The sequence below is a fragment of the Gopherus flavomarginatus genome, chromosome 20 (assembly GCF_025201925.1).
Source record: "Gopherus flavomarginatus isolate rGopFla2 chromosome 20, rGopFla2.mat.asm, whole genome shotgun sequence".
Classification (NCBI taxonomy): domain Eukaryota; kingdom Metazoa; phylum Chordata; order Testudines; family Testudinidae; genus Gopherus; species Gopherus flavomarginatus.
The window spans coordinates 20,114,547-20,134,766 of NC_066636.1; the positions used below are offsets into that span (position 1 = coordinate 20,114,547).

The window sequence follows — 20,220 nt, forward strand, 5'->3', positions numbered from 1 at the left end:
AAATGACAATAAAACCCTCCAGGAATCTAGCTTCGTCATTTTAGCTCTTTTCTCTCTCCCCCCCCCCTCCCCGCCCCTTTCCCTCTGATTATAATTCTGCTCTTTGCAAAGACCAAATCGACGTTGCAAATATTAATTATTTGTTATTATAGCTACACACCCAGCAGGGAGAGAGAATTTAATCTAAACAAAACCTTATTTCTCCCGTTCCCCCCGCGCCAGGACAGAGGGGGTATTTTTAAAAAGGAGGTTGTTGTTTTCTCTTTCTCTCTCTTTCGGTTGCTGGAGGGTTTGGGAGCCACGAAGAAACGGACCGAATTCCTTTTCGATCACAGAGGAGAGACTTCAAAATACCACTCCCGTTTCATTGGTTCCTTTCCTTGCTGGGTGGATTAACTTTCTCTCTCCTCCTCTATCCACCTATCTGCTCCCCCTTCCCTTCTTCCTGCCCTCGCCCCCATCCCAAGTCCTCTCTTCCACCGCTCCTTCCTCCCATCCTGAGTCTGGTCCTCTACCGCTCCTTCCTCCCTCGAGTCCTCTCCTCCACCGCTCCTTCCTCCTTCCCTCCATCCCGAGTCCTCTCCTCCACCACTCCTTCCTCCATCCCGTCTTCTCCTCCACCACTCCTTCCTCCTTCCCTCCATCCCGAGTCCTCTCCTCCACCACCCCTTCCTCCATCCCGTCTTCTCCTCCACTACTCCTTCCTCCCATCCCGAGTCCTCTCTTCCGCCGCTCCTTCCTCCTTCCCTCCATCCCGAGTCCTCTCCTCCACCACTCCTTCCTCCCTCGAGTCCTCTCCTCCACCGCTCCTTCCTCCTTCCCTCCATCACGAGTCCTCTCCTCCACCACTCCTTCCTCCATCCCGTCTTCTCCTCCACCACTCCTTCCTCCCACCCTGACCCTTCTCCTCTACCACTCCTTCCTCCTTCCCTCCATCACGAGTCCTCTCCTCCACCACTCCTTCCTCCCATCCTGAGTCCTCTCCTCCACCTCTCCTTCCTCCTATCCTGAGTCTTCTCCTCTACCACCCCTTCCTCCATCCCGTCTTCTCCTCTACCACTCCTTCCTCCTTCCCCCCATCCTGACTCCTCTCCTCCTGCCCCTGCCCCTGCCCCTCCCCGCGCTAGTATGGCCATGGTCGTGAACCCTTGGCAGGAGGAGATCCCCGGGGGCCCGCCAGGCGCCCAGCCCCCGCCGGGCCTGCCGTGCGCTCCGGAGCCGGGGGTGGCCCCTCCGCCGCCGGGCCCCCCGAAGGGCGCGGTGGCCCCGGGCCCGCCGGAGGCGGGGGAGAAGGGGGGCGCCCCGCCGAGCGTGGACTGCATGGTGTGCGGGGACAAGTCCAGCGGGAAGCACTACGGGCAGTTCACCTGCGAGGGCTGCAAGAGTTTCTTCAAGCGCTCGGTGCGCCGCAACCTGAGCTACACCTGCCGCAGCAACCGGGAGTGCCCCATCGACCAGCACCACCGCAACCAGTGCCAGTACTGCCGCCTCAAGAAGTGCCTCAAGGTCGGCATGCGCCGGGAAGGTGAGCCCCCCTGTCGTCCCCACCCGGCCTGGCTCGGCTCGGCCCGGCCCCACCGCTCCTTCGCTTTCCAGCCTCGCCTGGCTGCCGTGTCCCTCTGGGGTCCCCCTCTCTGCTTTCCCTTTCTGTGTCCTCTTCTCTCTGTCTCTTCTTGGAGTCCCTTCCCTCTCTCTGCTCTCCCTTTTCTGTGTCTCTTCCTGGGGTCCCTCTCTCTGCTTTCCCTTTCTGTGTCCTCTTCTCTCTGTCTCTTCTTGGAGTCCCTTCCCCCTCTCTGCTCTCCTTTTCTGTGTCTCTTCCTGGGGTCCCTCTCTCTGCTCTCCCTTTCTCCATCTTTCTTCTCTTTCTTTCTTTTTCTTTCTGTGTTCTCTCTCTTTTCTTTTTCTTTTTTCATCCCTTCTGTGTTTCTTTTTCCTCTCTCTCTCTGTTATCTTGCTTTCTTTTCTTTGGTTTCTTTTGATGTTCCTTCTCTAGTCTTTCTTCTCTCTCTCTCTGTTTCCTCTTTCTCAGGAAGGAGGAGGAGTGAGAGAGAAAAATGGGAATGTGAAAGGGGAGAAAGAAGGAAAGGTTTTCTTTCTTTGGTCATTCCTCTCTCTCATTCCAAAAACAAGAAATGAAAAAGAGAGAGAAAATCTTTTTATTCTTTTTCTTTTCTCTCTCTCTCTTTTCTCTCTCTTGAATTTCTTCTTGCCTTTTTTTCTGCATCTCTACCATTTTCTCATTCATCCACTTTCTCTTTTCTCACTACTTTTCTTTTCCTTCTCTAAATCTTTCTTCCCTTCCCATTCCCTCCTCCTCTCTCTCCATCCCTTTTTCTCTTTCCCTAATTGTCTCTCTCCCTCTCCTCTCTCATGACATCTCTCTTTTCTTTCTTTCCCCGTCTGTTTTCTCACCCTCTCCTTTCCCACCCTTTCTCTGCTCTTGAGACAGGATGCCCACCTCTGCAGATCTCCTCAGCTTCCCCCTTACTGAAGGCAACAGGGTCATGTGTACCAGGCATCATCCTTCCGCTTGACAATCCTCCTTGCAAGCGCCCTGTGGTTCCCTGTGTATTGTCTCCCTTCCCTACTTGCCACCCTGCTATCTGTCCCCAAAGCCCTAGCCAGGGCTCTCCCTCTCTAGCTGGGAGTTTACAGTTCCTACACTGCTGTCTTAGGGACTCAGTATATTCTTAATATCATTCCCATCCCATCCCCACATATTCCCCAGCACCAAAAGAATCCCAGCTCTTAACAGGGGATTAGGGTAAAGTGGAAACCCATAGGCTAGAAATGCATCAGAATTGCTTTTGTCGAGGTCTCAACCCATCTCTGTTTTATTTGCTGCTCGGACTGGTTTTCCTTTCTTGTTCCATGTAGCTATTTTGTTTTTTAAATGAAGGGAAAACTTCACAGTATCTGATGCAAGGCAAATATCAGGGAACTTTCATTCCACTGAATTAACCATTGCACCAGCCCTTGGCTGAAATTTCTGATCTAAACAAAATCAGATGGTTTGGCCTTTTTGCCAATCCCAAGTTCATCAGCGCTCCCCCTTAACATTCCTGCATACCGATTCCCCAGAGTTGTCTACTGTACTTCCCCATTTGGGCCTGAGAAAGTAAAGCCTGGATATTTGTTGATTGTTTTTTAGCAAGAAAAAAGCAGAATCCTTAAAAGGCTAAATTTCCCCAAGTCCCTGTACTTGTCGATTACAACAAAAGGATCATGGGAAATAACCCTAATTCATATTTCACTTGACTATCTGATCAGCTAAATTAATCCTTTGAACCAATGAACCTTTAGTTTCTCTTGGATTTTTAAATAGGGCTTGATTTAGAGCGAGTTGCTCCGCAGAGGTAGGAATTTTCACTGTGCCTATATGTATTTTATTTAGAACAAGGTAGGCAGTGAAGACAGTGGGAATAGAAATATTTTTTTTTTTCAAAACGCATCTGTATGTCTGTGATAGGAATACAAAAAAAGGCCAAAGCTGACTACACTGAATTCATCTCCCTTATAGTAACCATTCTCAGGATTTAGAATTAAACTAGAATTTAGCAGTAATGTAACATTCATGGGTTCCTCACATGAATATATTGAGTGGAAGGAACAACATACCTGGCCTTCAGATAGCATCTTTCATCAGATCTCAAAGCCCTGGAGATACACTTGAGCAAATGTAGGATTGCAAAAAGCGTGCGACAGCATGGGTATCTCTCAGTATAAGATACACATATGATGATGTATGCATATAATAATAATACTCAGTATCTATGGTACTTCATTTATAATGCAAAATACCTTCTTTAACTAGTAACAATCAAGAATCCATACGACTTAAATAGGAATCACATTCTTTTTGAACCTTTTCACAGACGACCAGCATTTCAACCATACTATTAAAAACTTCTCTTGTACATTTAATTTTCTCAGTTAAGGAGTGGACTGGAAAAAGTGGCGAAGTTTCTCTCCCACGATGGGACATATTTAAGAAAAACATCAAGGCAAATCCCTTCCCCCCCCACTCGCTAGGGTAAAGATTTGTCTTTGAAAACTTTGCCCCCTCCCGTTCTATGAATGTGCCCAGTAATTTGGCTGCAATAATGCATTCATGGCATTTAATCTTCTTTTGGTGAGATGATTACTGCAAATCCCACTGGATACTAGTAGCAGATCTTAGCAACTCTTGCTACTCTCGTTTATTTATATATACTTATATATATACAAGAAAGCTTCTAATAAGTTCATTCTGCACCAATGACCATTCAAATCATCAACATAAAATCCTTGTGATTTATCCCTGAGCCAAATGGGAGCTGGGATAGCTCAGTTGATTTCCTTCTCCCCGTATTTTCTTTTCAGTTACATGTGTTAATTTCTTTATTAAGCTCTCTGTCAAATCTGGCGATTATGTCTTCTCAGATCATGGGCATGGCTTTGAGAAGGAAGTTAGAAAGGGGGTGGTTTTACCTCTATTATTCCTTTTACTGCGGCCCCCGTAACGCATTTGGGCGACACGGTGACGGGCATGTGGCAAAGCACTAGGTTAGAGAGTTTCCATAGGGCAAAAGTTCTTGCAGTGTGGAGCCATATTCACACCTGGAAACCTCTGCCTTAGAAGTCAACTCTTTAAAATAAAATTGATGTCAAGCTGTGGTCAATGCAAAAAGAGCCCTGTAGTCCAAACACGCATCACACCGTGGCCAGATTCTCATGTGGTGTAGACTGGCACAGCTCAGCTGAAATCAACATCAGCTGAGGATTTGACAAAGTCTTTTTTTTTTTTGTAAATAAAGAGAGAAGCCAGGTCAGGAAACCCACATATGTACCTTATTGAACTGCTGAGCTAAACATGATGTCTGTCATAACCCTACACAGCATTAGGGAGCATAATAAGAAAATTGTTGGCCTATGTTCATTAACAAACGTGTCTTTATAGCCCAAGGTGAGCTTAGATCACTACAATTCTGGTTGAGTGGACACTACGTTTTTTTAGTGGTTACTCAACATTTGAAACATCTATGCTGAGAGATTCAAAGGCATTTGTAAACAACTCTGTTTTTTGTATTCCTTTTGATTTTTTAACATCCACCTTACTTGGAATTTTATTCCAGGTAAATATTTACATTGGCAAGTAAGCTTCAACTATTAGGTGAAAATAAACAAAGAGATCTATCTATCAAGATACATCTACTTATCTTTTTTTCTGATTATACAATGATACATTATATAATTTGTTCCATGCCAGTTTAAATTTGGGATAATTTTTTGATTCAAAGGATTTCAAGCATTGTTTGAATGATTCCCTTGCTTCTGTGCAGAAGACACACGCTCAATTGAAATTATTGAGCGTAGGTTCAGAAATGATATTTTAATTCTTTGCCAGTAATCGTAGGCTGGGAATGATAGCTGGAGAAACCCCACAAAACCCCACTCAAAAAAAATATCAAATTTCCATACAAATCCTCAAATGCAATTTACAAAAACTGGGCTCTACGGAAAAATTCTAGAGTGTATTAATGAATTACAAACATAGAATTCAAATTGTATCTTACAAGGGGTGTTTCTTATTGCAGCCCTTTTTTTCTCAGATCAAGAATATTTACGGGAAATTTAATTACAAATAGACTTGCACAAAGGTTTGGTCGTGAGTGATGACTTCGTCTCGAAAGTCATTTAACTTTAAAAAGGGACACATGGAAACAAATAGATTGAACCAGGGCATGGGGAGTGGTCCAATACAGGCGCTGATTTGCAGAATGTTACGGGTTTTTTTTTTTAGTTTCCTCAGTATTATTTTATTGGGGTGAATTCACTCTGAGTATAGTGACGTTGAGTCAACTTTCAATAGCTCTATTCCCCAGCCCATTTCCCAGTAATCGAATAGTCTGAATTTTTGCTTTTCTGCCCCTCGCACCTGGCACTGGAAACGGATCACGTTGCGTTCCCCGCAGATGAAGTCTTTTGTTAATTATTATAACGATTAGGAGAAATCCCTTTTCGCCATTTAAACACCTTTGTCACTTTTGGTGGCCAAACGGCTAGCAATCTACTAGCCAGCTCACTGAAGTTCAACCGCCCAGTTTAAAGGATTTGCCACTGGGGTCATAACGAAGGGTTGGCTTCAGTCTGTGGTTTTATTGTTAAGTGCATTTCTAAAGCATCTGCTCTCAGAGTATCTGGCTGATTTTACATACTCACTAGGTACATTGCATTTATGCGCTAATCTACCACGGCGATAATCTGCTAGGTTTGGTCCAGAATTTAGGCTTTGCACAGATACAATAGGAAGTCGTAGGAAGAAAGTTTTTACAAAACCTAAGACCAGTGAAAACGTTTCCATTATTTATTTATTTATTTGTTTGTTTAATTCCAGAGAGAATAGGATTTTTTTTTTCTCTTTTTAACCAAGCAACCATTTCCTTGGCTCGCTGGTTTCCCCTTTGCAGCATTGTGCATCAGGGCCTGAAAGTGAAATTGACTAGAAACAAGTGACACTGGCAGGTCACTTCCTCCCCAAAAAGTAAATTTGAATGTCACAATTCTCTCTGGTTTTACACATGATTGAGGGAGTAGATTTTTTAAAAGTGCCGGGCATCTATTGAGAAGCACTGGTGGAAATCTGGATGGTTTAGGTAGGTGCCTAAATGGGAACTGAGCTCTTTTGAAAAGTTGGTCCGTAAAGCATAGTAATATTAGGGAAGAGAGAGAGAAGGGGCATTTATTTTAAAAATAAGTTTGATTTTTTAAAATTTGAGTGTCTGTGTAGCTCTTTGATTTTTTTCAAAGCCATTTGATTTTTTTTTTAAATAATAAAGGAATTATTTTAGGCCTAAAAAAATCTGCAATTTTTTGGGTGGTAACCAGTATTTTGCTAGCAATCACCAAAGATTAGAAACAATTCCCTCAGGGCCTAGGAAATACACGGCAGAGAAATCACTTGTCTGGTTTAGTTCTTAGATATCTCTTCTTTGTATTATTGCTATTACTAATTGCTGTATTCCCCCTAAATTTACATAGTATTTCACAACAAAGAGAAAGGTGCCTTCCTTGTTCGGAAGAGTTTCTGATCAATAGACACAGAGCCATGTTTTGTTTTCTAAGGTAACTCTCCCACTCGCTATCTACTTATGTAGAGATTCTGCCTAGATTCTGATCTGAGTTGCACTACTGTTATAAATCTACTGCTGAACTCAACAGAGTTACTCCTGATTTAGGCTGGTGCCATTTGGATCAGAATCTGCCTTGTTTTTTTTGTTTTTTTTTGTGTGGAAGAAGCTGTCCACAAAAAATTGCTCTCCATGGGACATGTATTTTCTCAGCCAGCGTGTTGCTAATGGGGCTCACCCTAACTGCTGAGACATGGGTGGATTTTTAACATGTTCCTACCGTAGCTGCAAACAAATCAATTATGAGACTCTTCGGTACTTGTGGAAGGCAGACGGTTAATATACCGGCAACAGAAGTCTGATGTACCCTGGTATTGCATGCACAGCATGTCCCCTACCTCTCAGGAATGTTGTTAGGCTTAATTTGTTAATGTCTGTGAGGTCCTTTTAGATGCAAGGTCTTGCAGTAGATTTAGGCATCTCTTCAGCTGGGCTAAGTTATCAAGCTATCACAATTGACACCAGTGGCAGATCTGGTCCATAGTATAACAGTGTATGCGTGATTATTATTATTCTGTGAAATCCTCAGACAGCGAGACTAGCGGCCTTCTAAACTGAGGGGCAGATTTTCAGCGGGTGTATATTGTCATTGCTCCATTGACTTCAATGTCAGCAACAGTCAGCCTCCCTTTCTGATGTTACGTGTTGGCAATTTACACCGACTGACCATCGGGCCCCCGAGTGCCTAAACGTCCCTTGTCGCCTGTTAGCTGGTTGGGAAAACCTGGCGCTAGGAATCCTTTCACACAGCAAAGACAGCTATTGACCAAAGGTCTTGTGCCCCTGAAATGCAAAGGCAACTCTCATTCTCTTGAGCAACGTCACTGATTTGCATAGGACTACTCGTGGAAGTAAGGGAGATCGGGCCCCTTGTTTCTGAGGCAGCGGCGGAAGAGAAACCACTCACATTTTGATTAAACAAAGCCCCTCTCTCGCCCTCTCCTGCATTACTCTCATGGCTTTATGGGGAAGCATGCCTGGTACAACCCGACTGTATTGCACATGATTAGAGCAAAAGCCCATTTACAGTGCAGTGGAAGGAAAGACACTGGTTGTTTTTAGTCAATTCCAATTCCATCTTGTCTCTCTATCTCCAGTTCTGTCTCTTGTCTATCCACTGAAACCGATATCCTTCCCAATTTTTAAGATCCTCAGTGCCTAGTAGCTAACGAACTGTAGTTGTTCTCTGCTACAGAAGAGTGTTCGGACATGTATACCTAATTTTTTGTATATAAAAAAAGAACAAATCCTTTCTATTTTTTTCCACCTAACTTCACAGTATTATGTGCAACAACTAGCTGGAACCACAGCCTGTGCTGTCGTTCAGTGAAAGGAGCTTTAAGCTTTGACCCGAAAAGGATTCAAATACAGAATCGGTCAAGTTAGTCCGTTCACTCACAATCCCGAGGATTGAGCTAGGGGAAGGGTTTTGCTTCCTGACTTTGTGAACGTGGATGGGTTCATTCCCCTTTCCATGCCTCGGTTTTCCCCACCCCAACCCCACGGGGTTAGTGTTTGTAAAGGGCTTCGAGATCCTCAGAGGGAAGATGGCCACTGGGAGAAGAGACATTATTACTTGTGTTATGGTAGCACCTACAGGCTTTACGTAAGATCAGGGCTCCATGGCACTGGGTGTTGTTGAAGAGAATCCTTGCTCCAATGGATTTGCAGTCTAAGTAGACCAGACAGACAAAGGCTTGGAGGGGAAACTGAGGCACAGAGACAGGACGTGACTACTTGCCTTGCAGCATGCAATAGGCTGGTGCTAGAACTGTGATGACAGCCCTTACCAGGACCTCGCTGAGTCACAATCCACTGGACAATGTGAGGGTCTGATCCTGCCCTCTTTAGGGAGAGCATAGTGCCAGTGGGTTGCCTGGGGAGACTTGGCCAAATCAGGCCTGCGAGGCTGCGTCTTTCATTACTGGCATGCCCTCCATGTGGGCATTCTCGGGCTAAGCCGGTTGGGGGCGATTTTTTACCAGCATAGTTGTCCCAGTGCAATCCCTAGTGGAGACCAGTATCAAGATGCCTTCTACCAGTGTGGTCTATGCCCCATCCCTTATGGAGTATACTAGATGGGCAAGCACCAGCAAAAGAGTATCTCTTAGTCTGAGTGAAACAAGCGATACTGGTAAAAACTCAGCATTGCTGGCGCCCCGGTGCCTACACCAGGTGCTTGTGCCAGGTCGGGTCTGTTGGTCAGGGCTCACACCTCTCTGACCGACGGAGCTATGCCAGAAGAAGTCTGCAGTCTAGACTTGACCTGGCCTTAGGTTATACTGAAAGAAACTTTCCCATGTAGACAAGGCTTTGGAGTAAGTGAAAGCTAGGTCCACCCGTTCTGCCTCGGTTGCTTTTTCTATCTATGGGTGTAATGATAGCACCAGGAGCGGGGACCCAATGGAAAAGCAAGCACCTCCTTTTTTGGTGTTTTCCACCAGTATAAAAATGGCTGTCAGCTTTTCAGGCCCTTACTGGTTTTTCACATTTGTTGCTGGGATGCCGAGTAGGCTGGGCTGGAACAAGAAAAATTCCCCATCTCCTCCACTTGCCCATAGAGCTGCACAGCCAAATCGATTTCCTTTGAATGCAGACATCTAAACTCTGGGTGCTAAACTCCTCCCTAGTTCTAAACTCCGTCTCTCCCAAGTCACAGAAGCAAATTCCCTTCCCCTCCACCCCCATTTTTCCGAGGGTTTGCATGCTCTTTTGCTAAATACATCTCAATCTGATGTGTTCCTCGGTCAGCAGCATCAAGAGCTTTGTCCCATATTCCCTCTCCCGCTCTTTTCACACATACATAAACACCTCCCTCTAGGAAGTTCACAAATAAATTACTACCCCCACTCCAACTCCCTGCCCTCCGAGTCCAGATTCTCCTGCACCTTCTGCAGCTGTACACCCCAAAGCAAAGTGGGCATGAGAATCAACCAGCATCAGCTGACTGTGGCCTCGGAAGTTTTCCGTGATCCAAATCCTGGGTTCTATCTTTTCCAATTCAATCTAGGGCTGGCTGGAACCTTCCCCCACCCGTCCAAAATGCAGATGCAGGTTGACCAAAGCATTGTGTGAATTGATCTCATGTTTGTTCAATTGTTTTGGCCGAAAAACAAAGAAAAAAATCAAAATGTTTTAATCTGATGCTTTTGAAATGAAACGTTTCGATTTGAAATGACTTTTTGTTTTGAAATTTACCGTGGTCTTATTTTTGAAAAAATCAGAAGAGTAAAAAAAAATGTGCCATTCAACCTCGAATTATCCCCCTCCCGCTACTTTTTCGATTCACCAAAAATTTCCTTTGAGAATGGCCAGTGAACCAAAAACTCAATTATTCTCACAGCTCTAATTAATACACCAGAAAATGGAAGGGTCTTTTGAACCCACCTTTCCAATATGCCTAGCAATGGAGAGTTGAAAACACCTAGGTTTTCTCCTGGCAGATCAGAGCAGGTCTTGGCTTTTAGATACCACTCCAAACAAGACGTGAGCAAAATTAATCAATTTGGTCCAGGACCAGAGGGCAAAAAAAAGTCTGGGTCAGAGTCTCATCTAGTTTAATGGAGCTCCTTTGAGCTATGCTGATTTACGCCAGCTGAGGATCTGGCCCTCGTCCACCAGACTGGGGCTATTTGATGCTCAGATGAAGAAGGACAAACATTTGTTTTGTGAGAAGCCTGGTGTGTGGATAAGTCAGGGAGGGAAACCCTCCGCATATTCTCAAAGGTGCAACGTGTCCGGGCATCCCTGGCCGGTGCGATTGGGACAAAACGTGTTGTTTGTTCTTTGGGGAACAGCGGAACAAACACAACAATTGTTTTGGCCAAAGAAACAACCCGGATTGGAGCGTCCACGTCGCAGCAACCCTGGTCATTATGGCAGGATGTCACGTTTGCGGTTCTTGCACAGGGGCTCTGTCGTAACCAGGTGCTACCTAAGGACCAGCTCTTCGTAAGAGCTTAGCTCCCATTTAGCCACCAAAATAATCCAGAGAGCCCAGCACTGCAAATGTTGTATTCTTGGGAAAAGCTGGCCCTTACTGAATTGCCTAAATAGCAGTCAAGATCTTTGAAGAACGGAGTGACATGTGTACCTTAGGGAAGATGTTTGAGCTAATTGCTACAGCAGGGAGTGGGGGACATGAGGCTTCTGTTCCCAGCTCTGGGAGCAGAGTGGGGCCTAGAGATTAGAGTCAGGATTCCTGGGTTCTATTCCGAGTACTACCTCAGATTTGCTATGCAACCGGTGGCAAGTTATTTCCTCTCTCTGTGCTTCAGTTTACCTGCCTGTGCAATGGGAAGGCAGCTCTCTGCCTTGTGGAATGGTGTAGGAAGGCGGCATCTGTATTTAGGGGACACTTTGGGCACGTCGGAGGAAAGGCGCTAGCAGAGATTGTTCTAGAGAGCGACTGTACGATGCTAGAGTGGGGATTAAACTTTACGGCAGGCAATAGATACCCGTTATTGGGGGGCGGGAGGGGAAAGAGGTGGCATTTCCAAATCCCAGCCGTTTTGGTTCTCCGCTCCCTCGGAACCCCTTTCAGTTGCTCCTTTCTGGCAGGATAGATTAGCTAACCCAGCTTTGCAAAACAGTCTCTGCGCCTACTCACCTAGGCGGGTGGGTTGGGAGCTTGTTTTTTGACAAGTTAGCAAAGTCTCACCAATTTTTCCATCACTGGTGGGAAGGTGGAGGAGCAGATCTTGTGCCTGGGCTGGTATGTTGATTTTTTTTTTTTGGTAAGGCTGAGCTCATTGAACCAGTCTCTCTGCTCCCATGTAGAAGAAGAACAGATGCACAAAGCAGCCATGGATGCACTGTTGGAGCCGCCTGCCCTGCTACCCATTGCGCTAGAGACATTGAACAGTCATGCATGGGTGATGGCGGCCCTCTCAGCCAATGCGCTGGGGATCAGACTGGGGAACTCCTCCACAGCTAAAACCAGGATCTGCGGCAGCTTGAGCTAAAATCCATGGCAAGGGGGGAGAACTCAGATCCTCAGTAGATCAGGAGCTGGGCAAAAATTTTCAGTCAAATACTTTATTCACTACAAAATGCAGTTTCGGGTCAATGAACCTAAGAACATAAGAATGGCTGTACTGGGTCAGACCAAAGGTCCGTCCAGTCCAGTATGCTGTCTACCAACAGTGGCCAATGCCAGGTACCCCAGAGGGAGTGAACCTAACAGCTAATGATCAAGTGATCTCTCTCCTGCCATCCATCTCCACCCTCTGACAAACAGAGTCTAGGGACACCATTCCTTACCCATCCTGGCTACTAGCCATTAAAGGACTTAACCACCATGAATTTATCCAGTTCTCTTTTAAACCCTGTTATAGTCCTAGCCCTCACAACCTCCTCAGGCAAGGAGTTCCATAGGTTGACTGTGCACTGTATTTGTTTTAAACCTGCTGCCCATTAATTTCATTTGGTGGCCCCTGGTTCTTATATTATGGGAACAAATAAATAACTTTTCCTTATTCACTTTCTCCACAACACTCATGATTTTATAGACCTATTGATTTACATGAAACTATTGCAAATCTGGATCGAATTCAGCAAATAGTTCCAGTCAGGAAAAACTAAATAAAAAATGTCCATTTTCAATAGACTCTTCATTTCAAAATGACATTTCATTTGGAAATTTAGCTAGATTTATTTTAAACAAACAAACAAACAAGGATTTACAAAAAAACAGAAAACAAAATGCAATTTTTTTCTTTTTTTGGTCAAATAAAATGATAAATAGTAACAAATAGTTAGCCGGGAAATGACAAGCTACAAATTTTGGCTGCCGATCCAAAGCCGAAGGGTGTTTTGGATCCGGGGTATCTCGTGTCTTGTGGTTTCTCTTTGCCCGGTGATCCAAGTGGATGGCACCCTGTGAGTTCAGGAGCAGTGAATGAAACAAAATTTTGGTGAGGGAAAAAAATGAAAATTTTTGTTTCCGATTGACCTGAAACTAATTTTTTTCTGGATTTTTTGGTTTGGCCGCCAAACCAAAAACTCCTTTGCCTGTTACATATGCTCCCAAGTGGGCTACACACATACTGTCTTAGCCCACTGCCGGCCTTTGCTAAATCTCCCCCCTGCTTTGCAATAGGCCCAGCAGCTGCATCCGAGAATCGTATTTAGCCCTCCGGCAACCTGCTGCTCTGAACGAGATGGGGGATAGAGTTCGACCTGTACAGCAAGGCCCACATTTGCACCCCGCAATGGGAGTGTTTAAGACCAAATGGCCTGATCCTGAGGGCACCTGTCGTACCAACAGCTGTTTGGGGCGCGCTCCGGATCGGTCCATGCATGTCTCCTCCACCGGTGAATGCTCGTCCGGGCGATGACAACCACAGTCAGGCGAGAGGCAGTTTTCTGCCTTTCAAGTGAGGTCAGCTGCATCCTGTGACGCTGCCCCATCAAATTAAACTGAGCACATCAAGCTATTGCAAGACCCACGGGTGCTACAGTGGCTGGACTCCTGTGTCCAGGTGTGGTGCGCGTCATTTGAGGAGGGGTTGATCAGCTGGAGAGGGCGCCAAGAGAAGCCATTAGAAAACCTGCTTTAGAGTGACGGACTCAAGGGGCTCAATCCATTTTGCTTAACAAGAGCAGGTTGAGAGGTGAGCTGATTACCGTCTGTCTGTCCGTACGAGGGGGGGCAAATATTTAATAACGGGCCCTTCCATCTAGCAGAGAAAGGTATGTTGTGATCCAACGGCTGGATGTTGAAGCTAGATAAATTCCGACTAGAAATAAGGAGTAAATTTTTAACAGTGAGACTCATCAACTTCCCAAGGATCGCAGGGGATTCTCCATCGCTGACAATTTTGAAATCAAAATCGACTGGTTTTCGATAAGCTCTGCTCCGGGATTCTTGTGGGGAAGCTCTCTGGCTTGCGTCAGGCTAGCTGATCACAACAGTCCTTGGAATCTATGACTCTCAGATCCACCCCGCTAGCTGCAGGGCTGCAGAATTCAATGCAACGTGCAGCAGACAAGGCTGCTGTGTTTGCCAGTGCAGGCTGTTTCAGCCCCCGTGCTGCAGCTGGACTCATGGGGTGCCGTCTGCTTGGATCTCTATGGCAAGAGAAACCACAAAGCACAGAGCATCCCCGGATCCAAAACACCCTTCAGCTTTGGGTCTGGAGCCAAAAAATCTATGGCTTGTGTCATTGCTCTGCTATGATTCTGATGTCATTGTCTCCTGGTAATACCTAGGAGCCCTAGTCATGGACCCAGAAACCCATTGTGCTAGGTCACATATATATTTTTATTGCTATTAGGTGTATTACAGTACAGTAGATGCCCCAAATCATGGACCAGGACCTCAGCTATGGGCTGTAGCTTTTTATTGCTATTAGGTGTATTATGGTAGCATCTAGGAGCCCCTATCTTGAACTGTACAAGGGGCCGAACAAACCACTCTCACTAATTCAGTGTCGCTGACCCAAAGGGTTCAGAAATCAGGAGTCAGGGCGCCACTAAAAATAAGGAGATTATTTTATAAAATGTCATGACTTTTAAGCCAATCAACCTTGGGGTTCTTTTCGTTTGCCCTCTGGTTTTATTGTGCCTTCAGGGTTCAGGTTTCCAGCCTTCCTCCGCAGCCACAAGGGCCAGACCATTTGGTGGGTTTTTTTGCTTGTTTATAATGAAAGCTGAGATTCTCCCATGATTCCAGGAGCTGGGACCCGGCGAATAACAACAAAGCTTATGAGACTTGCAGTCCATTGCGAGAGGCTGTTCCCCACCCTCCCCTCCAATTACTCAACCAAACGAAAAAGTGCGTCACTGACGAAGTGAGGCCAATTCGTGCGTGTTACGTGCCCCAGCCCCTCGGCTCCACCTGCTCTGTGTCTTTTAGAGGGTATGTAGACAGGAAAGAGAGGCTTGGCGCATAGTGCACTGGACTAGGATGCAGGGGACTCAACTGAGCTCTGCTGTTGGCCTGCTGGATGGCCATGGGCAAATCACGTCCCCTCTCTGTGCCTCAGTTTCCCTATCAGTAAAATGGGGACAGTGCTCTTGACCTCCTTTATTAAGCGCTGTGAGATCTACTGAGGATAGAGCCAGGAGGGGTGGTGGTTGTTATCTGTGCTTTCCTAAAACACCTGCTCTATTTCAGGCACAGCCATTGGGCTGGAGGCAGGAATTAATTCAGGGGAGTCCTATGGCCCGCTACTGTGCAGAAAGCCAGACTAGATGATCACAGTGGTCCCGTCTGGCCTCCCTCCCTGTGGATCTTTGTCTGTACAGCACTCAACACAATGGAGCCCCAATCCTCATCAGAGGCACTGGGCAAAGAGTTCATTCTCCTACTGTTTTAAGCCTGTCTGTGGTACTTACCTGGCACCCCTCTCCATTGTATCTGAGCATTTCGCACTGCAGTTGCCCTCACAACCCCTCTGTGAGGCGGGGAAGTGCTATTATCCCACTAGAGAGACTAAGTGACTTTCCCAAGGTCTCACAGGAATTCCAGTGGTTCAAACACCAACAACTGGGGACTGATTTTTTGAAAGAGCTTCATGCATTCGCTATAGGTGCTAATCCTGCCCCCCAGCCCCCCAGCTGTGGACTAAGGGAGGTGACTAATATCTGGTAATCTGGCTAACATCTTCGCTCCCCATAGGCACCTAAATAAACTGGCTAGATAAGATTTCCAAGAGCTTTCTCTGAAAGCAAAGGCATTCTCAGGTGATGAGAGCTTTTGAAAATCTGCTCCCTCCCCACTTCATGTCGGAAATGGCTGATTTGCTTCTGCCTAGCTAAATTAGTGGTCTCTCGCAGCACATGTTAACTCCTTATGCTTAACAATCCGTTCCACCTTGTATGGAGCTGGAGTACCTTTCGCAGACCCGAAGAAGAGCTCCATGTAAGCTTGAAAGCTGGTCTCTCTTACCAACAGAAGTTGGTCCAATAAGAGAGATCTCCTCACCCACTTTGTCTAGCTGAATTAAATCACTCCAGGACCGTGTGGGCCAAGTTCCTGGCCAACAGAGAGGGAGTGTTTTATCAGAGGAAAGGGGTAGGAATTAAGCACAAAAAGCATTAGAGCTGGTAGGGAATTTTTCAAGGACATTTTTTTTGTTGGGAAAAGCTGAAACTTTTTGCAGCAAAAGGTGGGTTTGGACCAAGGTTTTTTACTTGAAATTTTTTTGTCAAAATGGGACCCTTTGACATTTTCCAAAGGAAAAATTTCATTTTTTTCCTAGTTTGAAATGACTTTTTGTTTTCCAATTCAAACTAACAATAGCACAATTAAAAACTATGAAAGATGGTTGAAATCAAAATGAAACATCGAAATTATCAAACCAAAATGTTTCTACTGATGCGAATGAAAGATTTTTTTTTTAGTCAGCAATTTTATGTATTTATTTTTATTTTTTGGAATTTCAACTTTTCCTCCGGATTCAGCATGGGAAAAATTCCAAAATCTCAGAAATTTTCCCAGGATGGGAAAATCGTTTGCCAGAAGCTGGGAATGGGCGACAGGGGATGGATCACTTGATCACCTGTTCTGTTCATTCCCTCTGAAGCACCTGGCATTGGCCACTGTCAGAAGACAGGACACTGGGCAAGATGGACCTTTGATCTGACCCAGTCTGGCCGTTCTAATGTTTTTATTTCCCACCCAGCTCTCCTTGTTACCTTAACTACAGAAAGGCTAATAACAATAACAACAAGGCCTAATGAGAGCGACCCTTTATAAAAAGTATCAGAGGGGTAGCCATGTTAGTCTGGATCTGTAAAAGCAGCAGAGTCCTGTGGCACTTTATAGACTAACAGACGTATTGGAGCATGAACTTTCGTGGGTGAATATCCACTTCGTCAGATGCATGTGCATTTATAAAAAGCTTGTCAGCTGTGGAGCAAACAGCTCCTGCACCAATGGGCTTCACCTGCAGGTTTGTGACCTGTGCCCATGTGGTCTCTAAAGAGAGATTCAGCGGCTTAGCGAAAGCATCATCAGTGATTTGCAGAGCTTCGAGATGGCAGGGGAGATTTTTTTTCCTAGCAAACAGGGAGGCCAGGCTGTTGTCTAGGGAGTAGAGTAGGAGCTAGGACACTTGGGTTCTAGCCCTGCTTCTGGAAAGGAAGCTAGTAAAAGCAGATAGGAGGCAGGGTTTCCACCCGCTGTCCCTAATGTGTGTGATTAGAACATGCTGCCACCGTGCCTTAGTTTCCCTGTCTGTAATGCATCACCATGACAGCGTATGGATTAATACTAGGACATTGTTTGTGGCTGGGTCCCAAACCCATTGACGCCAGTGGTCTCAGCCCCTTAGAGGGCAGCAATGATAGAAATTCCAAGTGTTATCACAGTGTCAAATATTTTCACCTTCCTATTGCCAGGGAACTACTTACTCAGGAGAAACCTTTTTCATTCACAAACCTCTGTGCCCAGGTTACCCCACCCACCCCTCAACCAGCTGCACTTGACTCATGGGTAGAGCCTGATGCCATTAAAACCAAACCCCAGAATGGGTGGGAGGGGGCATTTGTGCCTCTCCTAGGACAAAACCATCTGCCCCACTCAATATCACGGCATCACCCCCCCCCCCCATTTAGTGCTGTAAATGGTCAAATTGCTGCAGGGGTGGGCGGGAGTGATTGGCCAGCATCGCTGAAGTAGCTCCTACAGGCCCTGAGATCAGGGCAACCGTCATGCCAGGTGCTGCACAGACACTGGGAGAGCCAGCCCCTACCCCAAAGGGCTCACGATCTAACTCCAGTGGTTCTCAACCTATTTACCATCATGGGCCGCATCCAATACTACCTGTATGGCCCTGAGGATGTCACATGGGCCACGGTTCTGTGCTGATTGGGCCGCAAGCGGCCTGGAAGCCGCAGGTGGAGGACCACTGAGCTAGACAAAAGGTGGAAGGAGAATCAGAAGTGGCTCAGCCAGGGTACACAGCTGGCACGACTAGAACCTACTTCTCCTGAGCCCCACACCGGTACCTTACCTGCTGTGCTACACTGCTGCCCTTAAAGCCCCGCACCATGGTACCATCCGACCACGGTGGACGCTGCAGCTCTCCGGCCACTAGATTCTTTGAATCCCGGCAACCTCGCCCGATTAAGAGGCATAGACAGATTCTCTTAATTGCTAAGTGCCACGTGGGATTTCAAAGCCACATCCACCAGACCTGTCTCTTCTGCACTTCGTTTCATTTCTCTCGTATTCCATCTCTCGCTCTCTCTTTGTCACACCCACGCCGGCACATGCGTAAATCGCTTTGGGTTTGCGTCTCCCTTTGCTTGCACCCAGCGCCACCGCCTGTGCTCATTTCAGAGGAGTCACTCCTGATTTGTGCCAGTGTAAGTGAGAAGGGCATTGGGCCCATTTTCTTCCTCCCCCTCAGCCTGATCCTTTTAGTCTCTTTCAGTGAAACAATGCGAGATGTGCCCCAAGCCCACCTCACGCCTTCCACTGAGTTACAGGGATGTGGGGAACTAAGGCAGAGGACCCCTGGCTTTAGAACTGCGCCATCCAGCTAGAAGCGCAGTAGCTAACGCCGCTTGTTAAATACTCTCTATATGCCAAGTTCAGCCTCATGGTGTCCCCACGGACTACGTTGGGTGGGGCTGCAAGGGAAACGGGGACTCAGAACCTGATCCTGCAAAGCCCTCACTCCCAAGTAAGTGTTCCCGGGATCAGCCTCATTGCAGAACCTTACACTCCATCCCGACTGGCAGGTCATTTTATTTTAATCAGTTTAGTCTTTGTCTGGGAGGGAAAGTCCCATTTTAGAGTCCGAATTCAAGGGGAACAAAGAGGGCCTGATTCTGATCCTGTTTACACCAGTTTTACAAAGCAGAGACACCACTGACTTCAGTGGAATCACTCCCCATTTACCCTGGCGTTACTGAGATCGGAGTCTAGCTCCAGAAGTGGCGCTGAACCTGGGTTTGCCACCTGCGGGAGCCTCCTGGATTCTTTACCAATACCAAGCACAGAATCTCTTGAACCTGGTTCTCCTTAGCCCTGTGTCCCGTGTGGTCAGCGTCTGAACAGCAGATTTTTACCCACTTGGCATGCACTGACGTAAACGTCTGCACAGGGTGCAGGGCACTGGAGAATCAGGACTTCCCGACTCTGGTCCTAGCCAACAACCGCTGATTGTGGGGTTTAATATCGCAAAGCAAATAACAGAAGCCCCCACAAATGAGCTGAATCCTGTATTAGACCCAAATCCAAATTTTGCAGCTCCATGGAGCACAATACACTTAACGTCACCGGTTCTGCTCTTGGGTTCCTGTGTCTCTTCCATTTCTTAACAGTGCCCCTCTGCCCGCCCCCCACTCCCCGTTTCCCCACCAAAACTGTGATTCAGAAGCGGCTCTGAACAGGGAAGCAGACTCAGCATATAGGGGAAAGATTTACAAAACTTGATCTGCTTACACCCTCAGAGCACGGGCTGTGTTTTCATTTCAGCCCAAACAGGTTTTTAATTCAGACCTTTCCCTTGCACGCTGGAAATAGAGTTGGGTGAGACTATGCCTCTGAAACATTTTCTGACTGCACAGTGCAGATTTTGGTCGACTGATTCACGGGTCTGGGTCGATTTCATTGAATTGTTTGTGTTAAAACAAAATTGTGAACAAGTCAAAAGGTTTCATTTTTTGACATTTTGGTAACGAACTGTTTCCATTTTTTCAGATTTTGAGTTAAAAAGGCAAAACTGTTTTTAAAAAGGTGGAAGTCGAAAGGAAACGTTTTGGGTCGGGTTGAACGTTTTGTTCAACCTGAAAATATTTTTTTTCGATTTACTGAAAATGCTGAAAAATTTCATTTGCATGTCCACCAAAAACAATTCCCCTCCCCTCAACTTTTCAGACCTGCCAGCAAACCAAAAGACCTGTTACACACAGCTTGATCTGGAATCTCAAAGCCAAGGGCATTTGAGAGTGAAACCGACTAGTAACAAACAAGTTAAATTGACCAGTGTCACTCTATCTAGCTCAGGGTTTCATATGGCCACTCACCATCGCAATATCTGGGCACATTCCATTTAAAATCTAGAGCACGAGCAAAATCCCTAGTAGATTTCAT

General features: G+C 46.1%; 1 protein-coding gene across 2 annotated transcripts in view; it reads left to right on the forward strand.

The window, feature by feature from the left end:
* Positions 1-1,057: 1,057 nt before the first annotated feature.
* The window catches only part of LOC127038198 (nuclear receptor subfamily 2 group F member 5-like), a 30,846-nt gene continuing 11,683 nt past the window's right edge, over positions 1,058-20,220 (forward strand). For both annotated transcript variants that reach the window (XM_050930699.1, XM_050930700.1), the window contains exon 1: positions 1,058-1,525. In XM_050930699.1, the coding sequence (XP_050786656.1) occupies positions 1,129-1,525 (397 nt within the window). In that variant the 5' untranslated portion in view covers positions 1,058-1,128. The remainder of the gene's footprint in view (positions 1,526-20,220) is intronic.